Below are 18616 nucleotides of genomic sequence, written 5' to 3'. Positions count from 1 at the left end.
AGCATGTGATGAAAAAGTGATGATGAGGACAATTGTAGGGAGGAACTTAGAATGTAACCGGCCTTGGTGGCGGTGGGGTAAAGTCCTCGCCTGCCAATCCGTAGGTCGCAGGTTCGAATCCCGCCTGGGTTGGTGGTCCCCATCCAGGGCATGGATGTTTGTGATGTTCTATTGTTAATGTTGCAACCCCTGCTGTAAAGGCCACTCTGTGCTGTTTGCGGAGAAGTGATAAATAAATAAATAACCACGATGTTTATGCTTGCTTTGTGGAAATTGGAAAGAAGTTTGACGGGATGGACTGGGTAAAGTTAACGGAAAATGTTATGGAAATAGGCATAGATTAAAGAGATAGATGACTTTTTGAAATCAGTAATGGTTGAGACCAGTGGCATAACAAGGAATATGCTTTGGGGAGTAAAGGGGGGGACAATCCTCCACCCAGGCAACAGTCCATGGGCTTGCCTTGCGTCACTGCCATGATATTAATAAATGCTCTTTGAATTTAAGCAGATGCAATTATTATGCGTCAAAACTAGACAATAGTTTTGAATATTTTTTTATTTCTCTGAGTCTTTGGAGGGGGGGGGGGATCTATCCCCCTCAACCTTCTCCATAATTATGCCACTGGGTCAGACTGTACTATTAGGGGTTACTGATGGAAAATCAGAGTGGGCCAGTATTGACTGAGGTGTGAGGCAAGGCTGCCAACTATTACCATTGCTGTATAATATGTGTTCATAATCAATGGCGATGGAGGTGTGGGAAGAGTTAGACATGGGAGTGAAAGAGAAAGGATTGATCTTAAACTCTAAATCAGCAGCTACTTCACAAGTCTTCATTGGTTGCAGGAAATATTAGGTGGTGGCAAGACCATCTCAGGGGCAGAGCAAGTTGAAGATCCTTATCATCCCCTCCTGAACCTTTAAAGTCAATTGCTGAAGGTTCAGAGGGGAGGGCCCTGTTAATTAGGTGAAAGATTAGCTAAACTTCAATCACTGGGCCAAATCTGTTAGTGTTTTGATTATACTTTGCTTCATTTGATACCAAACACTATGGAAATTAATTCATATTCAACCACTTGAGGTGAATCAAGCAGAGAGTAAAGGTGATTTAATAAGATTTGCAATTAGAAGAAGAATTTGTTATTCACAGCATTAGCATGCACCTCGTATGTAGTGAGGGAGAGATCAGTTTAATGAAGAAGGTAGAGTTGCCAATAGTCCCTCGCAAGAAATAATGCATGGAAATAAGAAGGGAATTGGAGAGAAGGTGGGAAGAAAGAGTCGACATTACATGTACATTTTTCTCAAGGTTCTTGGATTGTAAACTTACTCTAAAGGCCTGTTTACACGATACATTAACACATACGGTTAATGTCTAAATGCATGAATGAACGCCAAAATGCACCGTGTAACCACCCAACTTGTGCGAATGCATGCACAGAAAATAGAACCTGTTCCAATTTGGTTCATGCATTCGTACATGTTCCGTTCTGGTCCACAAAAATCATTCATGCAAACAGACATTAACTTGAACATGTCAATGTATCGTGTAAACAGTCCTTAAGAACCTTGCATTTTTCCCACAGTAGCCTATTACATGTAAAACTTGTTGCTAGAATACAGGAGTGCCCATCCCCACAATGCTGATTGTGTATCCCCCACAGAAGGAACAAATACCTTCCCTCCCCTCTCTCCCAGCTGGTAAATGGATATGCATTTTAAAAACTGCCCCCATATTTTTATTCTGCCCAGAATTTTTTCTGTGGTGCAAAATCAACCTGTGGTGATACTCCTACATAAACTCCCCCCGTGATGATACTCCTTGTATAGACACATGGTATCATGAGTATGATTAATGCATGAATTTAGATGGCATATATATTTTGATGGGCAGGTCTGTGACATTGCTACCCTCTCATACTCCCCTGCTGTACACCAGCTGATGTTATTGCTCATTGAGATTGTAATTTGATTTTTTGGTCTTGAGCAGGCCATAAATAATTAAAGTCCTTAGCAAAGTCTCTTCGTTGAATATGCCTTTTTCTGGTGACAGCTGAATTTTTTCCAAATAGGTACATATCATGCCAAATCATCCTATTCGGATTCATTTAAGGAGCAAATAGAAATCTCACTTGTATGTGCTATTGGTATTTATCTAATATTACACTGATTTCATATATTTTTTAACTTTAATTGGAGTTTTTTGGCAGGCAATTATTGCCTCCAAGGAAAAAAATTATGATGGGGCTTAAGTCCCTAATCCCCAACCAGGCTATGCACCTGTGCCATGGTATAGAGAAAGAAGGAATTGAAGAACTTCGTAAATATGTGCAGGGCTAGAATGTAGCCAGAACTTTGCTTCAAGGGTGCATATGAGGCATGCAGGTGGCCTCTATCAATTTTTGTTGTCACAATTTACACTTCGGAAAACCATGGATTTAAATAAGCCACAGAATAGCTAGTAATGCAAGAGGAATGAAAGAAATATATCCCCATCCCACCACTGTTGTGGAGCTTGAGTGGAAGCTTTTATTGGTTTGACAGGGTGGAGAGGCAAGCTAACCAGGCGCAGAGAGATGGAAATTGAAACTTATGGTTACAGAACCGGAAAAAAACTGAATGACTATACATACATTATATATTAATGGCCGCCTACAACTGAGGTCAGGTGAAATGTACTTGGGCCCTTTGTATACTTATCAACATAGGCGGATTTAGGAGGGTCACGTGCCCTCAACACGCTTTAAAGATAGATAAGATTTTTAATACAGCCATCATTACGCTAGTTTTATTTTGTTTATTACGGAGGCTCAATCATTTAATTTAATAACTTTCCTATCAAAATAAAGAGAAAATTTTCTACAGTAACTGTGGTATTTTGTTATTAATCTCAAATATGAGAAGACCTGTCAGACCCTTGTGCCCCCTGAAAAAAACTCCTGGATCCGCCCCTGCTTATCTGTGTAATCGAGTGGATTGGAATCAGACAAAGCCACGTGGCTTTGGCTGATCCTTAATGGTGGGTAGAGGATGGGTGCACGGATGGTAAGGGAAGGAGTTCCAAGGAAGGGTACACGAAGGATTTTTCTACCCTTCCCTTATCCTTAACGGTGGGTAGAGGAAGGGTTGACGGATGGTAAGGCAAGGAGTTCCAAGGAAGGGTACACGAAGGATTTTTCTATCCTTCCCTCATCCTTAACGGTGGGTAGAGGAAGGGCGCACGGATGGTAAGGGAAGGAGTTCCAAGGAAGGGTACACGAAGGATTTGTCTATCCTTCCCTTACCCTTAATGGTGGGTAGGGCGTGGGTTGTGCAAGAGTAACTACCCACCATGAAGGCTACTACCCTTCCTTAACCCACCATGGTGGAGTTTATTTTTATCAGGGACTGATAATTCTGCCCCCCTCGAAGTAACTACAGCATAAGAAGAAAAACCTATGTAGACTTGCATTTCGCCTCTTTGTGGGCCTTAAGTATAGCAAAATGGCGAAAACCATTGAGGAATACGAATGCAGCTGTGGAATCTAGCATACGATAAAATTGGCGGAAAATAACGATTAGGATGCACAAGATTACATATTGCCCCAAAATACTATATTTATGTGTGGATGTAAAATTTCAATAAGTTCGTTTCCATGAATCTTGTGACGAGAAAATGGCAATACGATCAAATGAATAATGCCCGTATTAAATTTATTAAACCAGAGCTAAGTGTGCAAAAAAATTCATGAAAGATACAATTTCCGCACCAAAAAAATCACTTTGATCATGATGTTTCCATCGCAGATACACTTCCGTCGCTTTTTCTGTTCTATTTCTCATTTCCATCATTAATCTAATCGCTAAAGGTACCCCGCGCCACAAAGTCAGTGAAAATGGTGAAAAATAATGAAATGGAAGCCAAATAATTTTATATTACCTGCCCTATCTACCGCTCAATACTTCATTTTGCTTTGCGCATGTGCCGGCTGGTAGGTGATGCACGGACGTTTTGATCAACGATTGGTTGATATATTTTGTTGAATTGTCTCCGCCAATCGTGAGAGGGATCGCCATATTGCTTGCAAGCGGAACCGCATCGGCGCCTAACGACGGTGGAGGTTGTCAGTTCACAAGTGTGTTGGCGAGCTTATAATTTGTGATGATGTAAATTTTCTCCTGTTTCAAGTAGTTTTCCAATCTGAAAGTGTTATTTAACGGTGATTCTTCAACAAGGGAGACACCATGGCCGAGTATTTGGCCTCAATTTTTGGCACAGAGAAGGACAAGTAAGTACGAGGCCTGCCGACGCCATAGTCTGGTTCCGACATTTTGTCATGGAAGTGCTGACGATTTAGTAATCTATTTGTACATTCTCTCCTGTAAAATAATTTTCTGTTCTTCTTTTTCAGGGTTAATTGTTCATTCTATTTCAAAATCGGAGCTTGTCGGCATGGGGACAGATGTTCGCGAATTCACAACAAACCCACATTCAGTCAAGTAAGTAATTATTGTATTCGCGTTGGGAGAACATACAGGGAAATTATCCTATGTGGAGTTAATTTCTCGAATCACATACTTCTAAAATTTAACATGGATATTTTTCTTTGCAGACTGTGTTACTTCAGAATCTGTATGTCAACCCTCAGAACTCTGCAAAATCTGCCGACGGGTCGCATCGTAAGTACTAGTTACCAATAATTAATAATGAAAAAAAATTAAGATAGAGACTGCATCTCAAGTTATTCAGTCTTCCCATTTTTTAATCCCTGGCCTTCGATTATGATTTTTTAACTTGGTTTTCGAATTTATGATTGCAGTGGTTGCCAACGTTTCGGATGAAGAAATGCAAGAGCACTATGACAACTTCTTTGAGGATGTATTTGTAGAATGTGAAGACAAGGTTAGTGCCACATAGTTATCCAAGGTGTGATTGCGTTTTGCTATTTCAACTTTTTTTTAGGTTTTGCTTGGGCATGGTAATTTATCTCATTCATTATACGACGAAATCATATTTTACTTCGAATTGATTTGATTAGAAGACCTAATCGACAAGTCTATGGGGAAATATTCTCTGAACTTAAAGTAAACCTCGTTTAAAATTGTGGCCCTCAAGGACGTGAGTATATCTTCAGAAAAATTACGTTCTGCTTTCCTTCGAACTCGGCACGTAGGTCTCCGACAACCCACTCGCCATCCTGAAATTCTTCATTGGCCAATGTTATTTGTGGATAATCAATACCGTTTTGTGGCGCGAGGTTTGAAAAAAAGAAGTTTTAATAGGCGATATTGATGTTTGTCAGTGTATGTATGGTTACATTCGTGGTATATTTTTTTGTTCGAATAATGTTTCGAATTTTGATTTTGTGTGTATTCCATTTTTATGGTAGGGTATTGAATTTTTAGCTGGTGTATTCTTATTTATTCGTATGTTGACGGTGAATTCGCTGTATGTTTCACAAACGATGAATTAAAAAATGAAATAGGCTATTTATTTAAGTATTCGAATTTCAGACTCGAAAACGGTGAATAAGATACGGGATTTTAACCCTAATATGACCATACCTCTCCAGTCAAGCTGTGGAATTAGTCTTGCCATTAAGTGATGTAATTTCGGTAGCGTAACTTTAAATGGTGGTGTCATTACTGCCCATTCACTTTTTTAATTATTCCTGTTGTAACTGTCTTGTTGAGTAATAGGCTTTTGGTTTAGTGTTAAGTAGTTATTTTTCCTAAAGCATAGTTAACTATTAGCCAAATGCTAGGGTGTTATCGGTTAAGGATTATACTACTAAGTATTGTTTGCTATTTTATGTGTCGAATTTGTGTGTACAATACTAAACAGCGTTATCGTGATTGTCGTTATTTTCAACAAGTCACGCCTAAAGCGTCTAGAGTTGCGTGGAGCTCGTCAGAGTACCAGGATACATGTACTCCGGAAAAACATTGGGAATTTTATTGTAATAACCTAAGGAAGCACTGCAATGATTGTTGCTCGTGGATCCTAGAAATCTGATCAACGTCCTGGCAATGTATTGTTGTGGATAAATGAATGTTTTTGAGTCTTCCATTATTCTTAATTTATATGTACTTTTACTATTGGTTTCTTAAAGAGTTAACTTGTACAAGGATTAATGGAAGGAAGTTGTGGTGTTCTGAAATTCAATGAAGGATGCACAGATATCATTTGGTCAGTTGTAGTATTTTGTGCATCAGCCTATTCAAATAGATTGTCGAATTACCTTTGAGGGCATCCATTAGTTGTGTAAGGCATTAGGAGGGAGAGGTGGTCAAGGTGATTCACACTCAATCTCTCAGGGGGAGGGGGAGTCCTGGCTAGTATTATTTTTCCTACTAGAAACAGTGTAAAATTGAGATAATAGTAATCTTATTACTAGTCTTAATTCATATTAAATAAAAATAAAGAAAAATTAGTTTTTTATAAATCCAATGCAATGAAGCTTGCATTATTTTTGTATTTTTTTCTTGGATTTACACTGAAAATACACTTTTTCAACTATCACGTGAGATTGGGAGGGGGAGAGGGTCAAGCCAAATCTCACGATATCTCAATTAGTAGGAAGGGGAGACCAAAAATGGCCAAAATCACCTTTCCTAACTAGTGGACCCTTTGACCCTGATTATATTTCCTGTGATGGCTGTTTTAACTCCAGTTTTTGCTTCAAAATGCAGCTTCTCCCTAAATCTACCATCAGAATCCTGTTATCCTTGTCCTTTGCTTAAGTCTCCCTACCATTCCTTTCTACTATTCATTTTTTATATGAAGATTGATTGTGGTAGAAGAAAACATTTTTCATCTAATTAGCATTATTGTATCATTGTGAATTATTAGCCTACTGATTGGATATTCAGGTGTAACATTAGCTTGAAACAATTACATTGAATGTAAATTCTTTTTGTGGATAATACATTGTATTCACCATGAAAATAAGTGCTGGTGAAGGTGTACTATGGAATTTATGCTTAACCTTGTTGTTGGGTGCATTGATCATGCATTGCAGGAATGAACTGTCTTTTATCTCTTACATTATCTTACGCATAGTCTTACATTTACAATGATTTGCATTAGAAAAGGTATGCAAACGTATTGTATATATTGTTTGATGCTATTTATTATTTTAAGGTGCTATCCAGTGGGATTATGTATAACTGATTTTATCTTGTACTGAAGTTTGAAGATGATCTTCTGACTCTGTCTCCATGTAAATTTTTTGTGCTGTATTTTCATATACTATACATTGAAGTGTACTGGACATAGTGGGTGAGGAGAGGCAACTTTTAGATGAGATACAGAGGAGACGGAAGGTTTGGATGGAGTGAGTACTTAGTGGGGAGGGGATGTTTGAAGCGGTATTAGAGGGTAGAATGTTAGGTAAACAAGGGAGGGGAAGAAAGAGAATGGGATTTTTAGATGGATTGAAAGGGAGTAGGCCTTACAGTGAATTGAAGAAGGCAGTGCTGGAAGGAAAGGGAGGCTCCCAGATTACTACTTTAGTATTCTATGGAAACCTACCTTAATCGGTAGAATACTATGATAAAATACATTAAAGTTCTGTCTGATTTCTGTTACTTCTCCAGTCTCTGCCTTATTTTGAAGGGTTGCTGTAATTATTTGTAGAGTTATAAAAGTCCTTAAAGCTGGCTGGTCACTTCAAGTAGATATTTTATCGTGTGTTCAGTCACAGCTGACATTGTATCAGATATAATTATTTGCAGAAATTCTTATGTTTGGTGTGTATTCCTGTCTTTATATAAAAAGTTGTGAAAAAGTAATTTTCAATAAGGTTTTTGTAATTGTGTATCTTTTTGCGGATAAGACAATATTTCTATCAAGTTTTTTTCCTTACCATTTACAGTATGGTGAAATAGAAGAAATGAATGTATGCGACAACCTTGGCGATCACCTTGTTGGAAATGTGTATATCAAGGTAAAGAATATTTAGACATATGACAGGCTTATCTGAGAATAGTTTAATCCATTTAGCAAGTGGTTAAGCATTTGCATGGTCTTTCAGTTTAGGAAAGAAGAGGATGCTGAAAAAGCTGTAGCTGATCTCAACAATCGGTGGTTTGGTGGTAGACCTATTTATGCTGAATTGAGTCCAGTTACAGACTTTCGTGAAGCTTGCTGTCGTCAGTATGAAATGGGGTAAGAATGAAGTGCTATTTGATTATTTTGGGAACAATGTACCCCTGTTAAAGTTTATCGATGAAAAAGTTGTATTAAAATTGATTTAAGGAAAATAATAATTGATGATTTGTATTTGAAACAATTATATATGAATTTCACTTGAGTCTAGTGGAAGTTGGGCTTTCAGGAATGGAAAAGGTTCTCACCATTTCTGGCAATTAGCATGTTTCAATATGGATTGGTTGTAAATATTGTTACCACTGTTGTAATTGTTGAAAGAGATCAAATGATAATGTATGGGACAATTTCATGTTGCCACTTATTTTTATTTTGAGTTAATGAATTTTCAGAATAAACCGGAATGTTCTTACAGTATTCTTGCAGAAATGGAGAGGGGTTCTGGGAAGCCAACTTCAAGACCAAGGTAATTTTTTAGTTCTAGTGGATGCTAGATTTTTCTTGAAGGCATGCTGGAATAAAGTCTTTATTAGTCATGCCAAATTAATGAATTTCTTTGCTAATATCTCAGACTTAAAGTCACTTTCTCTTTCTATGAATACCCTGTCATTCCAAAATTTGATAAGTCACATCTTAAATGACTTGATTATTTATTGGCAATATTCTAGCTGCTAAGCCATTTTTGGCTTCAATTTCTTCAATACATTTAAAATTTATTACTACCTTAATTTTTTAAACGTTGAATGTAAATTTCTCAATATTAATTCTATGGCTCTTGCATTGCAGGCAGTCTTCATATGCGATAGCACCATGCTCTTAAGTGCTGCAATGCTACGAGTGAGAAAACTGTCCTGAGATTATTTCCTTGCATGAAATGAATGCAATTTAATTTTGATGTATTTTAACTTTCATTCATGAGTCTTGAAATCGTCAATTTACTCTCACATTCACTGTTTGGTCATTAGCTCATGCAATGCTTTAATTTTTAGTTGTCTCAAAGACCTCTATTTTACTTATTTAATTACTGATAAGGAGCCATAGGGTTAATATATAGTTTTTGTATTTTTTTAAATTTTTCAGTTCAAGTTTTTTTTCAAGTATTAAGTGCAATAAATTGAAATTATTTTCTTTAGATTTATTATCTGTGAAAAATGGTGTATACTTTGATGACCAGAACGGGGGAAAGTAACCAGATTACTGATAGTTGAAAAGCTTCAGATTCCACGTTAGGTTGAGACTTAAGGGGCACTCTTTGGAATGAATTCACTGCGGACATTTCACATTAAAAAATTAACATCAGACTTAGTTTTTGGACTTACGACTACATTTCCTTAAGAATGATGCTGCAGTAGTTTGTTTCTCTTCTGTGAATTTGCGACCTAACAATTTCATTGCTTACTGTTCATCCTGAATTAGTCTGGAATTGTCATGAGATACTATATCTCTTTCAGGTGACAGGGAAGGGCCGTTTATTCCATTCCAGCTCTGAGGATATTGGCGTGAGGGATTGTGTGGGTAGGGGTTTAAGTCCCCTAATCCCATGAGGGAACGTAATGGTCATCTAAGGTGATACATCATACAGGCTTTATCGTAATGCAACGTTCTGTTGCTCTATTCTTATTTTTTCAGGGAGTGCACAAGGAGTGGGTTCTGCAACTTCATGCACTTGAAGCCAATTTCAAGAGAACTGAGGAGGTACCTATACAGCCGACGTCGACGTGGCAGGAAGTAAGTTGAAATGTTAATTAATAAATGATATTTTTAGTGTTGTTGAAATTAAACTGCCGCAATCATGTGGGATACTTATTCCCATCATTCTCATCAAATAGGCATTTTTTATCAAAGTCACCAATGACGTGAGAGATAGTGTAGGATATTGAAATTTGTTCTTTCTATTTAATGGTAAAGTTAGTGAATAATAATAATTTGTCTGCTGATGAAGCATGTATCCTTACCCTATTCACTCATGTAATGACTCCAGATGGTCTGTTACAGCATGAGTGATTTCACGCTTCCTAGCTGAAATAAAGTTGTGATCTTTCCTGAGAATCCCAGTTTCTGTCATGTGAGATGGGCTGATATTTGTCTTCACCCCTCCCATTTAAGTCTCGCACAGTTCATGGATGCTCCCACATCTGTTTTCTGCAGTTTTCCTAATGCAAATGAGTTGTGAAATTCCATTTACAACTTTGATCAATAGGGTGCCATACTTTCCCAAAATTCATTACTTTGTACGAGGGTTGTCCGGAAAGTAACAGACATTTTGAAATAAAAAATAAACTAAAAATAAGTTTTATCATATACACTTTGAAGTTTAACTCTTTGGCTTTTTAAAATCCACAACCGCCATTAAAATGAAGGCATTTATCCTGATGTAGTGCAATCTTTTCAATTCTCTCTCTGTAGAATCTGCCACCTGTGAGTTCAATCACAGGTTTGGCTACACTGGCATGCAGTTCATTGTCAGAGTCAAATCATTGCGTAGGGAGCCATGTCTTCATCAATGGGAACAGGTGTAAGTCCCTCGGCTCTTAATCCAGGCTGTATGGTGGGTTATTGATAACTTTCCTCCTGAGTTTTCTCCAATGCTTGTTTTGTGTTGCGCACGCCAATTTTCTGAGTGATTATTCCTTCACTGTGCACACTACAAATCTGGCAATAAATTCCAATTGGCTTGTGATTTTTCGCCAACAAAACTTATCATAGGTCACAGTTGACAACTGGCAAGATTTTCAAATGCAGGTCATTTTAACACTCCACTTTATGCAAAGTACGATAGGCACGATGTGGCTGGTTGCGTGTGAAGTGTAGAAACACTCTCATGCCAAGATAGCGGCGCTAGTCCCGCTTAGTGCTGTGCCATGACAAAATGTGTTATATCTGGATGGCCCTCGTAGATTTGCATTGTAGCTGTTTCATTTATCATTTGTTCTTTTAGGTTACCTGATGTGGTTTCTTTGGGTACTGTGTATTTATTTTACACAGGCATTGTAGAAAGTTTTTTGGTGCACAATTTTTAATCATGCTGCCATGGAACTAAGTTTAATTACTCACTGTTTACTTGCACAGGTCCCGATCAAGGAGTAAGGAGAGGCCCCGTCGGTCACGCTCAAGAGAAGGTCGAGTGAGGTCACGCTCAAGGGAACGCCGGTCTCGTTCTCGAGAGCGCCGTGGTGGCAAGGGAGGAGGCGGCGCTGGAGCTGGTGGTGGTGGAGGCGGTGGGGGTGGTGGTGGTGGTGGTGGAGGAGGACGAGGAGGAAGCCGGGAGAAGTCCAGGTCTCGGGATCGTGAGAGAGAAGGACGATCAGGGCGATATTGAACATGAAGCTCATCCTTCTCATCGCTGTTTCATCAAGTGTTGTGCTTGAAACTGGACGTTTTTGAATGTATGAACATTTTCCATAGTGGAAACTTTTTGGAGTTCCAAACTGTTATCAGTGACTTCTATTGATGGTCTTTTTTTTATTCAATAAAAAATGAAAATCACTCTCTTGCTTTCAATATTTTGCAAACCTACAGGTCCTGTGCTAACAGTTGATCAGATATTTTTGCAAGTGCTGTTCGTTACTGCATTTTATTTTGAAATAGTTTTCATGTATGAATCCTATGCCACATGTAGTGACGTCTGCTGTATCTTTCTGTGGATAAAACTGATTTCATGGCTAAAATCGTCAGCTGGGAGATAGGAGCTACCATTTGGCAATAAAAGCAGTGGTAATAGCATTGGTTTAAATTTTTGCAAGAATAATTTCTTGTCAAGATTGTTGCAAGGTGCCAAGGAAATCCATTGTAATTTTCTTAGTGTGAATGGTATGATGAGTATGAGAATACTAATTGTGATACTGTAATTGACAAAAAAAAGTTAGGAAACTGGGTTGCTGGTGCTGGATTTGCTGCCTTTGATGAACAGGAATTGCCATATTTTGATGCCCTATGGTGAATTTTGAAACTTAGACCCAGTCCTCAACCCTTGGGATGTGTGAGTACAGGATTTTAGTTGCTAGCCAGTGTAGAAGAGACCCCTTTGCAGGAGGCACCTCATGCCACGAGGGCTGCTCTGGTAGAATTAAACTCCTTAGCGATCCTTACGGTGAAAGTGCCCAAATGCAAGATATCCAGGTGGCAAAAACAATTTTGGGTAAATACTGCAGTCATTGTGCAAAACGAATAAAACTGTTCCTGCCCTCTTAATAGATGGCTTTGCATCAAGTGTTATGAAAGGGTCATGGTGCCTACTTTGGACCTATCATGAAATTTGTGAAGTCCTCTAGAAAGGAATTTTAGGCACTGAGATAGTAAGGTTGGAAATGCAGAAAGGGTAATGTATTGGGTGGATATGACATTTGAATGTTATAATTTTTGTTATTTGTGCACAAATCCTCATTCCCTTCACAAAACATGTAACTTTTGAATTGCATAGTTACAACCCATTTGGTTAGGGCCTTCCTTCTAACTTCTGTTTTTAGAATTTTTGGAAATCTATTTTTCCTTATTGGTAAAAGCATGCCTGACTAGGCTTCAAAATTGTTAGACCTTATTGTTTTGTGATTTTAAGGTATTTATTGATAGTCATTGATTCGTTTAACAAGTCTAATTATGCTTAATTGAAAAAGGAAGTCGTCAGAGCTGAATTCAGTATTGTAAGTAGAAAATTAGGATTTAGAATACAGTGAATGTTGCTGAGACTCCTTTGCTAAGACCATCATTATAGCCCATTGATTGATTGTTTTTAAGGGAGGTTGCTGAAGTTTGTGGTGAACAAGGGTGTGACCAGAAATAGGTATTTTTGGAGTGGGCATCAGTTGTGTCATGGGGCCGGAATGCTGTTCGGCCATTGGTTAACAAAAGACATAGAGTCAAATAACACTTATCAATTTCATTACCTCAAAATTTCTAGTATACATGTATATTCCTAACCAAAACAAAAAAAATTGTAATAAAATTTAAATTATAACTACCTATGTAATAATGAAAAAGAAAGAGTAATATTTCACTTCTAAAAAATTAAGGAAAATGCATTCTGGCACTGCTAATTTTGCCATGACGTCACTAGTGGGTATCATGATGGGGGTTGGTGCATTTGGGTTGGCTCATTTTGGGGATGGCTCGCAAATACTAAACCGCTATAATTTTGGGGAATTTGAAACCTATCAGCTCCACTGCCCATTTGGCTGTCCTTAGTCATTGATCTTTTTTGTTTTAAGGGATAGAGTTCTACTCATTTTTCCATACACTAAACCTGCTGTATGGAATACTGCAGGATTTGCTAGTGGGAAATATGTACATATGTTATTATGATGGTGCACCATAATAGGTATGATGGTGTTTAGCCTTGGCAAAGGATACAGTGGAGAGAGTAGTTTGAGGATGTTATTTTAAACACACTAGAATAAGTAATAATAAATAGTTTTCCATCTGCATTCCAGCTAGTTGTTGGGCAAGGGAAAGTAGATGTAGCCTCTAGAATAGTGGGGAACCATTTCAAGGAGTGGGGCAAGTAGAGAAATATTTTCATTAAAGACAAAGATGAGAGATTGAAAGAATACCTGGAGGAGTTATACATTGGAAGCAAACAACGCAGCTTAACAATTATTGAAAAAGGAGGTGAGGTAGATAGGGATTACATGGGAGCCAGCATCTTAAAATTGGAATTTGATGCTGCAATAAGAGACCTGCAAAAGAATAAGGCTTGGGGAATAGATGATATTCCAGCTGAACTTACAGTAAATGCAGGAGAGAGGCTTTAACTTAACTGTACAAAACTACCTGCGATATGTATTCAACAGGAGATTTAGTGACTTTAAGAAGAACATTTTAGATGTCTTTAAGGGTTATCTCGGCAGGCGGCGAAATAACTAAGACCTCTATAATTTAGGAATTAACCCGTTTATTCTCGGGATAAAATTACATGCGCACATGCGATTGTTGTGCACGGATGCACGCGGATTAAAAATCACGGTCGCAGGATCGGCAGGTCTCTCTCCTCAAGCTGTCGGGACGCTACTCCTCTGCCACATGCGATTGTTGTGCACGGATGCACGCGGATTAAAAATCACGGTCGCGGGATCGGCAGGTCTCTCTCCTCAAGCTGTCAGGACGCTACTCCTCTGCCAGGGCGCCAAATCCCCCAGGGTCCCGTTACCCTGACGGCGCCAAGGGCCTTCCGCCTGTCTCCCTCCAGGCGGTGCTGCCTTCCGGCAGTGGCGCGCTGCGATTCGAACGCCCGCCACAAACATCACTACTCCTATACCCAAAAAAAGGAGAGCAGAGGGGTGCGAAGATTTTAGAATCATAATCCTGTTGACACATGCATCAAAGATGCTGACGAGAATCATATGTAGGAGAAAAGAACCAAGAGCAGAAGAATTCCTGGATGAGGACCAATTCAGATTTAGAAAAAGCAAGGGCACAAGCACGGACTTAGATTTTAGCAATTTTAGCTCTTAGGCTGTTCACAGTGCAGAGAACGGAGAAGAACAGAGAAAGAGACTTTCATAGAATTTGTCGATTAAGAGAAGGCTTTTGATAACGTGGAATGGAATTCAATACGTATAATTCTGAAAGAAATCGGAGTGCTCTACAATGATCGAAGAATTGTGCACATTTTCTACACAAACCAAGTACATATGTAGCTGCATAGAAAATGTGGACCGAACTGAGCAAGGACAGGAAAAGGAGTGAGACAAGGGTGTGCCCTGACCCCTGCTATATTTAATATTTACATCAAGAAGATATCAACGAAATGAAATAGAAGGCTTGGGGTGTCTGTATCCATGGAAAAAGAAGTAGTACGCCACGACTTTCTGGTGACAAAGCAGTCACATCAGAGACGGAGAATGATTTGAAGAAGACTTAGACAAGTATGGGAAGAGCAATGGCCAGATGTAAGCTGAAAATCTTCAAAAAGAATACTAAAATATCAGTATGCAGCAAAAAAAATAGGGCTAAGGCAAAGATCAACCTAGGAAAGCGAAAGCTTAAAGAGGTGAAAGAATTATGTATATGAAGCAGAGTAACCAATGATGGATGAAGCAAAAAAGAAAAAGTTGTATAGATGAATCTTCTTACAGCTAAAAATATAAGCATAGAAGTGAGGAAACATTTCATCAGATGCTTCATATGGAGCATGTATCCTTATGGGAGCGAGAATTTGATGTTGACAGCTGCTGAGAAGTCAAAAGCATTCAAAATGTAGTGCTACCTACCAAAAAATGTAAAAGATAAAATCAATCGACCAAGTACAGACGTTGTGAGGAAGTGTTTAGAAGAGGGGGAGAAAAGAGAAACCTTTAAAAATTTTGAGGAGAAGATGGGACAAATTAGTCGGCCGCATTATGAGGCATGATGGTCTCATGAAAACAATCATAGGAGGACATGTGGAAGAGAAGAAGGGCAAGGGATGGCCCGGAATGAGTTATAGAGGATGTGAAAGAGAAATATGTCGCTATGTTGCAGAAATCTAAGGTGGAAAGCCTTTTGGGATACACAGAAAGAACTAAACACTCCAATTCCTCTCCACAGTGCCCTTTCCAGGTTTCGACCACCCTCGACCCATGAACCTAGACCTCTCCCACCCGGCCACCCAATTGAAACACCCTCTGCACCACTTACTTTCCTGGAATACAATCCCTGCAATCTATCCTCAAAGACCTCTTCCCTATTCTAAAAAATAATAAGTCGACGGCCAATCTTTTTGCCAAACCCCCCACTGTAACATTCAGATGACCTGCAAACCTATCAGATTTATTCCGCTCAGCGAACCCCTTACACAAGTCACCCACTACTCCCAATAGTACACCTTCGCCCTGCGGTCGTCCTAGATGCAAGACCTGCCCAATTTTTACCCCTCCTTCTATCCCTATAGTCATCTCGTCTCCTGTCTACCACCACCTCCTGCGGTATGTTGTACTTCCAAGAATGTAGTTTACCTCATTCAATGCCAACACTGTCCCTCCTTTTATATAGGCAAATCCTCAATCTCCCTTAACCTAAGAATCAATAACCACAGGGCATCATGCACTTCCTCTGACTTAGCGTCCTTCCCGGTGGCGAAACATGCGGCCACTCATCAGCGTCAATTCAATGATTGTTACAATGTATCAGTTTTAGCCTCCCTTCCCCCCACAGACCACCCACTCAAACTTAATTCCATTGAATTAACTTACATATGGCTATTCAAAGCATTTCTTCCTCGAGGCTTAAACATCAACTGATAATCCCTTAATTGCCTCAGCTCACTCTTTCCCCCCTCTTTGGACCCTACCTCCCCTCTATTTCCCCTTCCCTCAGCTATCCTTTACCTACAGTCTCCCACCTAACTCTGAGGAAGGTGGCCACACCACTGAAAATTCAGTACTTACTGTGAGTGTTTTTATCTTTTTTAGTGTGTTCTGTGATTCTGCCCAACCTAGGGTTTTTTTTATGGCATATGGGAGAGAGAAATGGATAGCTGCATCAAACCAATCTTTAGATTGTTGACTGGTAATGATGCTCACTCCTTTGCAATAGGTAGTGTATATATCGATGTAATATTAATAATGCTAACTTCATTTATATTTAGCAATTGTACAAAGTGAAATACATATACATATATATATATATAAACAGTATGATGATGGTAAACAAATTTATTTTAAAAAGAGTGAATATTTAAATATAATTGATTCATTCATTCGTTGTGATACTTGTTGGGGAATAGATTTTGACGGTTAAGCTGAAAGTAGTTTCATTTACTTAGAGAATACTCAAACATGAAGCAACGTAGAGAAAGGTAAGAAGTGCATGAATGATGATGAATGGAAGGTTAGGAGTGAGAGTGAATAGAATGATGAGGAAGGCCTTTGCTATGTTTAATGTGGGGAACTGATAATCTCCTGGCTAATGAGCATTCTGTGCTTCATTGAAGACCTGAGTCTTTCCCATATTTCCTCATTGAATTTCCTTCTTCAGTTCAGTGCAATGTCTATTATGTTCTTCAAACGCAATGATAACGGGAACGTATTAAAAATCTTGCATATTTTTTAAGAGTCTGGGGGGGCACGTCAACGCCTACTTTAGGTGGCGTTGGGCACGTGCCCCCCTGGATCCGCCTATGCCATAGAGTATACTCTGTGATATCATTTGCTTGTCTTTTCAACAGTCTCCACCAGTGGCATAGCCAGGAATTTCATTCGAGGGGGGGGGGGGGGTTCCAAAACAAGGGGGAACAATTTTTTAAAAACAGGGTACTAAGTAGAGGGTTTTAAACTAATTTTAATACTTTTCATAATTGAAAAAACTTAATTTGTTAAAGAAATATTTTTAAAATTCATGATATGTAGTTCAATATTTTGTTTTCTTTTATGAAGAAAAATTATTGTGTTTTTATATTTTGCAAGGGGGGTTTGGAGCCCCCGGATCCCCCCCTCCCTGGCTACACCACTGGTCTCCACTCTCCCATCTTACGTTGCAATGCCACAACATATCTATTCTCCTTGACACCATTTCCTGTTTTATATTTCCTTGCACATTTAATTAAAGTACATATACATACCGGGACTAGCCAGAGTCATCTGCAATGCACAAATTGTGCAAAAAAAATCCACAGAGAAAAAAATCATTCACCTTGACCGGGACCGCTTGTCACATCATATGCTCAGCAGTCCATATGGCCTTGTCCGCTATAGTCCACAAATTTCCACAGGGGAGAATGTTGCCTTGATAGCTCAACTGGCTAAAGCACTCGACCGGAAATCTGGGGATCTGGGTTTGAATCCTGGTCAAGGCGAATAATTTGTTTCACTGTGGATTTTTTGCTCATTTCCTAGCTCATCCACCCACTATCAATGTCATTACATTCCATGTTCATACATTCATTATTGTTTGATTTTTTTCTGTTTCTCATTATTTCTGGATGCATATGTCTCCCAAAGTTATCTCATGATATAGACCTTGAGAGTCTTCCCACCCTGGCTACCTGAAAAAAATTAGATGAGTTTCTTAGGCTCATGTAATTTAGTTTGCTGTTTTCAGGTATGTTTCATTGGTAGGGGGGTATAGGGATTTCCATGGGATTGGGTACGCTCAAGACCATTTCTCCAAAACTTTTCATCGGGGTTTCGGTCACACCTTCACCTAGTCCCCTACGCCTAGACACAAACTTCCTTGGTTTGTTGGGTTTCCCATGCCTATTCCCACAGTGTTTTTCATCTGGCATCATTCATTTAGCTCCTACCCTACCCTGGATCTTCAAGACTGGAGAGGCCATACAGAAAGTGATTTACTCTTCCTAGAACAGTGTTAAAGATGATTGAAACATGTGAGCCTTATCACTGGACAAAAGTATGTACCTCTTGGTGAAAGAGAGTTGCAAAAAAGGATATGCTGTATTACAAATTATGCTAGATAATAGTTATGTTATCATGCTGCTGTGGAGAAGTACCATCGGCCGTGTCTGTGGCATAACTATGGGGGGGGGGGGAGGGTTAGGAGATAGAGCCCCTTGAAAAACTCAGAGGAATAAAAGAATTATTAAAAACTATTTTTT

The 18616-nt window shown here is 39.0% G+C and overlaps 1 protein-coding gene across 2 annotated transcripts; it reads left to right on the top strand.

The window, feature by feature from the left end:
* Positions 1–4058: 4058 nt before the first annotated feature.
* On the top strand, positions 4059–11577 carry LOC124157661 (splicing factor U2af 38 kDa subunit). 2 transcript variants are annotated; one of them, XM_046532589.1, is made up of 9 exons: positions 4060–4270; positions 4394–4481; positions 4595–4661; positions 4802–4884; positions 7859–7930; positions 8018–8151; positions 8507–8557; positions 9721–9819; positions 11161–11577. In XM_046532589.1, exons 1-9 carry the CDS (start codon positions 4227–4229, stop codon positions 11408–11410), a joined length of 888 nt encoding a protein of 295 aa, XP_046388545.1. In that variant the 5' UTR covers positions 4060–4226; the 3' UTR covers positions 11411–11577. The 2 variants fall into 2 exon arrangements, with proteins under 2 accessions (XP_046388546.1, XP_046388545.1); XM_046532590.1 differs by lacking the exon at positions 8507–8557 and having other exon boundaries at positions 4059–4270.
* The last annotated feature ends 7039 nt before the right edge of the window (positions 11578–18616 follow it).

This window comes from Ischnura elegans, chromosome 4 (assembly GCF_921293095.1).
Source record: "Ischnura elegans chromosome 4, ioIscEleg1.1, whole genome shotgun sequence".
Lineage (NCBI taxonomy): Eukaryota > Metazoa > Arthropoda > Insecta > Odonata > Coenagrionidae > Ischnura > Ischnura elegans.
The sequence above is the reverse complement of the archived record's forward strand: the minus strand, read 5'-3'. Positions and strand labels throughout refer to the sequence as shown.

Excerpts from the sequence above, each read along its gene's own strand:
- LOC124157661 (XM_046532589.1), top strand. The coding sequence starts at position 4,227 with ATGGCCGAGTATTTGGCCTCAATTTTTGGCACAGAGAAGGACAA. Across the intron at positions 4,885-7,858 it reads TTGTAGAATGTGAAGACAAG|TATGGTGAAATAGAAGAAAT; the intron begins GTTAGTGCCACA and ends TACCATTTACAG. Across the intron at positions 7,931-8,017 it reads TTGGAAATGTGTATATCAAG|TTTAGGAAAGAAGAGGATGC; the intron begins GTAAAGAATATT and ends ATGGTCTTTCAG.